This window comes from Geospiza fortis, unplaced genomic scaffold (genome assembly GCF_000277835.1).
Source record: "Geospiza fortis unplaced genomic scaffold, GeoFor_1.0 scaffold275, whole genome shotgun sequence".
Taxonomy (NCBI): Eukaryota; Metazoa; Chordata; class Aves; order Passeriformes; family Thraupidae; genus Geospiza; species Geospiza fortis.
This window is the reverse complement of record NW_005054341.1, coordinates 4,787,868-4,793,930: the sequence shown is the minus strand read 5'-3', so window position 1 is coordinate 4,793,930 and position 6,063 is coordinate 4,787,868. Positions and strand designations below refer to the sequence as shown.

The 6,063-nt window shown below is 47.9% G+C and overlaps 1 protein-coding gene across 1 annotated transcript in view; it reads left to right on the top strand.

Annotated features, from left to right (window-relative positions):
- Window positions 1–3,324: 3,324 nt before the first annotated feature.
- GZF1 (GDNF inducible zinc finger protein 1) overlaps window positions 3,325–6,063 on the top strand; it is a 15,186-nt gene continuing 12,447 nt past the window's right edge. The window contains 2 exon segments of the mRNA XM_031058282.1: window positions 3,325–3,658; window positions 5,140–6,051. Coding sequence (XP_030914142.1) covers window positions 5,141–6,051 — 911 coding nt within the window. The 5' untranslated portion in view covers window positions 3,325–3,658; window position 5,140.

The window sequence follows — 6,063 nt, the reverse complement described above, 5'->3', positions numbered from 1 at the left end:
TATTTTGTGCCAGAAGGAAAACATCATAGATACACTCCCAGAATTTGGATTTCCATCGCCCTAACACATCACTTGTCAGGAGTGTAGGGTCAGGATTGCAGGGAATGAATCCCAAAGCAGCCCCACTCCCTCATCCCCTGAAGCTGTGGGAATACATCCTATCACAATCACCACAACACAGGAAAGAGCTCCCGGGAAAAATGAGAGGGAAGGTCCGGAATTCACAGCCCAGAGCCAAAATCCTGTGTGCCTTCATGCCCAGGGTGCTGCTGAGCTGGCTCCAAGTTCATTCCAGAGAAACCTTCCCAAACTGGGGTCATGACCTTGGTGGGAGCCCTTCCAGTGACTCCTGGATGTGTCCCCACATCAGGGACACGGAGTTGGCATCCAAAGTGTTCGCTCCATAACCCCAGGGAACACAGAAGGGTGAAAAGGGCTTTTAACTGATTTGTTATTAATTTTTTATTTAATTATATTTTATTTAATTCATTTATCGCCTTGATCCGTAAAAGTCATTGGTTTCCCAGAGCTCCAAGTGTTCAGCCTGGGGAAAAGAAGCTTTGGGATGATCCAAATGTGGGATTCCAGGACCTGAAGGAGCTACAAGAAACATGGAAAGAGATTATTTCCATGGGCCTGGAATGATGGGACAAGAGGAAATGGTTTCCCACTGCCAGACAACAGGGATAGATGGGATATTGGGAATAAATCCTTCCCTGTGAGGGTGGGGAGGCCCTGGCACAGGTTTCCCAGAGCAGCTGTGTCTGTTCCATCCCTGGAAGTGTCCAAAGCCAGGTTGGAGCACCCTGGGATAGTGGAAGGTGTCCCTTGGCAGGGGGTGGGACTGAATCATCTTTAAACTCCTTTCCAACAAAAATCATTCCATGATCTTGGAATTTGGTGGCTGGACTTGATAGTATTAAAGGTATTCTCCTATTCCACCTTGGTTTGCTCTGGTGTTCAGGTTTTTCCCCCCAAAAAACCTTGCTGGGAATTAAACTTTGCTGGTTTTTAGGATTCTAAAATCTTCTTTTTTAGACAAAATACACATGGACTTCCCTCAATTCCCATGTTTTTCAAGTGACACCAGTATCTTGGAAGCATTCTGCCAGGATATACAGAATTCCTTCTCCTTGAGACTGAACATGAGGGGGAGAATCCATGGGAGGTTTGATTTGTAGCACGATCCCATGCCAAAATTTCTTATGGAGAACAGGACAAGAGGCTAAGCAGCACTCGGTGCTGACACATGGAGCTCTGTGCTTTCCATCAGGATTTTCTCTGGAATTTGCATTTTTAGCCCATGCTGAAAGCTCTGTCCCTGTTTCATGGATGATCTGGAGGTTTGCTTGGCTCCTGAGAAAAGGCTTTTGGAAGCTCTCTCTGCAGTGCCATGGCTGATATCCATGGCCAGATTCCTTTGCATTAAGGGGATGAGCAGGGCTACAGTCTGGGCAGCTCTTTCTGAAGCCTGCAGCATCCTCTGGTGGAGCCATAAGGAAGGGATATCCATCCAGGGAAAACACACAAGGATGTTTCATTGAGGGGCTCCAAAATGTCCCCCAGCTTTGCTGGGAAGAGCCAAAATCGCCAATACCCCGGTGCTACTTCCCGCTGTGCTCCAGGGGGAAGGAACCTGGGATTTGGGAACACTTCCATCCCTTGGTTTGCTGGAGATATCCTGGCTGACCTCGAGCCACAAACGCCCGATGGATCAGGAGCAGAACCTGACTGGCAGAGCTGACTCCCAGTTTTTCCCCTTTTCCTGGTTTTAGTCACCACGATCAAAACCCATGGTATTTCTCCACTCCCAGCCAAGGGAAGTGCCCAGATAAAATCAGAGTTCCCAGGCTCCAATTCTTTCCTGGATTTTGTTGTTTTGGCTTAACAGGTTGTTTTATTTCGCCATCCCAGTGCCTGGAATTCTTCACCCACCACAGGACACCTGGGACTGGCATCTCTCACAGCTGCCTCCCATGTGTTTCATCCCTTCTGTTGAAATTGCAAAATTAGGGATTGGGAAAGAGCAGCTATGATGCTCTTCCTTCTCTCTCCCCACAGGAGAGACACAGAGAATTCCATGGGTTCTAGAGAGCCCCTGAAGCGCATCCGAGCGCACGGAACATTTGGAGAATCAAGTGAATCTCCTGAGAAACAAAACTGGTGAAAAGAGCAGAGCAAAATCCAGCCTTGGGAAAATCCCTCCTGGGATGGACACACGGATACAACCCAGCGGTGTATCCAGAAATTCCCTCCACCCTTGTGGAATTCAGACTAAATTGGCCGGGAGCTTCCCAACTCCTCTGGGTGAGAGCTGCTGAGCACGCCAGTTTTCCGATAAAGGAAAAGCAAACAGCATTCCCTTGTGCGAAGATACAGGAATATTATCCTGACATTTTCAACACGGATCACTCATATTGCTGCTCGTTCTTCCCGCTCCGTGAGCTGTGTCTGGACAATAGAAACATTCCCTGGCTACAAACAAAATAATCAGGATTGAAAACGTGGATAACACAGATGTCTGCCTTTCCTGATTTATTTTTTTATGAAGGAATTTATTTTACATTTCCTTAGGGAATTACAGTCATCCAACATTTTTACAAGCTGTTAAAATGTGAAGACTTAAAAACCTGCACTTAAGTGGGGAAAAAATGCTTCAAAAGAGGAATTTATCTTGGAAAAAAAGATTGGAAGTGCTTGGTAGCCCACCTCAAAATTATTTTATGTGACAACAGACAGGAATATGGGATCACCAGCGGGAAGAAACAGGGAGACCCTGTATTTGTCCTAATCCCGGATTTATCCCGCTAAAGTTCAGAGCTTTGTACTGGTTTATATAAACACCTCTCTTAACTCTGTCACTGTGAAAAATGCGCATTTTATGATTGGCTTTTCGCAAATATTAAAATGAATATTATATGTGTTATGTTAGAAAGTTATGCTGGCGTTTTTCAGTGATCTCCCAGTGTCCACAGTAGATACCCCAGTATCCTCATGGATACCCCAGTATCCTCATGGATATCCCAGTACCCACAATGGATATCCCAGTACCCACAAAGGATATCCCTGTGTCCTTATAGATATCCCAGTATCCTCATGGATATCCCAGTATCCTCATGGATATCCCAGTATCCATACTGGGAGAGCCTGAGGAGCTGCCCCAGCAAACTGAGGACACACATCACTGAGGTCATTTAACCTCGGCTTTTTGAAAGCGTGAAAACAAATTGTTTCTACAATGAGTCGTTTTGGGAATGTTTGTTGTTTTTTTTTGGTGGGGGGGGGAGGATTCGGGTCGATTTAAGGCGCGGTTTAAAGGGAGCGCCGGGAATCAGCCCCGGGAGCGGCGGGAGCGATCTGGGCTGGTCCTGCCGGGCGGGAGGCGATTCCCGGCTGCTGCCGCCTCCGGAAGTGCACAGGTGACCCCTCGTCTCCCGCTGGGATAAACATTCCCTATCTCTGCTTTCCTCGCAGCGCTTCCCAGACATCTACGGATAAAAATCCTGTGGCTGCATTCAAAATCCAGAAAATGATCCCGGCAGTGCCAGTGGGAAAAGGAGCAGCACGGCACGGCGGCATTCCCGAAGGATGGTGAGCGCCGGTGCTGGGCCAGCCTGGAATTCCTCGGGGGAGGAGCCTTTCCAGGGGTGTCCCGAAGGTAACGTGGTTAGGGAGAAATCCAAGTGCTCTGTGTTTCAAAAAAAAAAAACCCAAACTTTAGGACTTTTAGAGGAATTTGGCCAGAAGTTTACTGGAGGGAGAATGGAAATCCTCTGGAGCATAAATGGAAGTTTTTCTGGGGCACAAATTGAGATTTTTTTTTTTTTTTTTATCTGAAGCATAAATTGAGATTTTCCTGGAGAATAAATGGAGATTGGGGAGATAAATGGAGATGGATCCTGAGCGCTAAATAGGGATGCTCTGTAGCATAAATGGAGATTTTCAGGTGGATAACATAGAATTTTTTTTTCCAGCAGGTAAATGGAGATTATAAAAATATACAAATATAAAGATTTTCTCGGAGATTCAGGCTACTGCTAGGCTTTATTTTTTAAAGGAATTGCACTGATTCCAGTTGCACTGATTCCAATTCCTCATCAGGAACTCTGTAATTGAATTGAAATATGGTTTGAGTTTTGCATCAGTTCTGATGCAATTAAAGGGTCTTTGCAAATAATCTCTTGGATTAATTATGCTTTCTGCAAATCTTGCACACGTGTGCACATTTTTTAAGTATTTATTCCCAAACTGCCAGGGAAAAAGCTGGAAAGAAGTTATAAACAAACCCATAAAATGAGGAGGAAATGGGGATTTTGTTTAAATCCTTGGAGTGAGTGTTTTGGAGACTTAAGGATGCGGCAGCACTTTGGAAAACTAAAGATCAGCTTCCAAATGGGAACAGAAAATACAAATCTCAAGTTTTTTTCTGACGGAAAAAATGGTGGGAATTGATGGATTTGGGGAAAGATGCTTCAGTTGCTGGGGGGGGGGGGTTAATCCCGAAGCAGCAGCACTTGGAGATGATCTTGGAATTTATCTCTCCCATCGGGCTCCGTGTCAGATCCTGGTGTTAGAGGAGCTCCTGTGGGAGTGTGGATCAGGATCTTATCGGAGATGGGAATCTCACAAAGGAGCAGCAGGAAATTAGCACGACTGCTACTCATTGATTTCTCTAAGCACTGCACACGAACCAGGATTTTCCTGCTGGAAAACACGGAGGCAGCAGATGGGCTGGAAGCTCCTGTGGATTTTGGAGCTGAACCTCGGGATCTGCGCTGCTTCCAGTGTGCTGGGGTTGTGTCTCCACGTGGGAATAGTTGGCAGGTGTTGGACTGGGAGCATTGCAGAGATCCCTGCTGGCTGTGGGAATTACCCAGTGGGAATCTGGACGTGAGCAATCCTTTTCCAACAGAATTTAGGAAACACTCTTTTGCCCATATTCCCTCAATTTCCTGCTCCTGGGAGATGGTTTAGTTCAGGTGCTGGTGCTCCATCAAAGGTTGGAGGTCTTTTCCAATCTCAGTGGTTCTATAATTTCACCTGTGAAGGGTGAACAAGGAATTAGGGCATGGAATTCCACTGGGCTTGAATGGAAAGATAGGAAGAATCATTCCAACGTTTTTCTGTTTCTTCTGGCAGGATGGAGAAGAAGAAAATCCTGATGAAGTCCAAGGTTGCTGCTCCCAACCTCCTGAGGGCTCTGCATTCCCTGTACCGCCTCGGGCACCTCTGCGACGTGACAGTCCTCACCCAACACCTGGGAATTCAGGAGGAATTCCTGGCTCACAAAGCCGTCCTGGCAGCTTCCAGCAACTACTTCAAGGGGCTTTTCCTGCACCAGGAGATGCTGGACACCCAGAAGTGCACGGTGACTCTGCAGGACATCTACACCGAGGAGTTCACCTCCTTCCTGGAGTTCGTGTACACAGCAGAGGTGGAGATCGAGGCGGGAAAGCTCCAGAGGATGAAGGAAATAGCAGAAAGGCTGGAATGCAAGGATTTGCTTGATATTTGTGAGGAAGTGAAGGCAGAGGGCAGGAAGGGCTTGGATTTGAGCCTCCACCTGAAAGGGCAGAGGGGTGAAAATAGGGGATCACAGTGGCCTTGTATCCAGCAAGAGGAGAACCCCAGGAACTCTTCCCAGGTCGTGGCAATTCCCATGCAGAGGAAACTTTGGGATAGGCAGAAACATAAGGAGCTGCTAGCAGGCTATGAGCTCATTGGAGGCCAAGGAGGAGACCTGGAGCAGGAGGCCACAGCTTTTCCAGCCCCAAAATCCAGGCCGGCAAAGCTGCCCGAGTGCAACAAGCCACATTCCCCAGCCAGACTGGGTGTGGATATCACCAGCCTGGAAAACAAGGATGGCCATTCCCTCCGCGGGGAGCAGGAGCAGAAGCAGGAATCCCAGGCGTGTCCCTACTGTGACAAGGCCATCAGCTCCAAGTGCGGCCTGGCCGTGCACATCCGGACGCACACCGGGGACGGGCCTTTCCGCTGCCAGCGCTGCCCCGCCAGCTTCGCCCGCAGGGCTGCCTACACCTCCCACCTCAGGTACGGCATTCC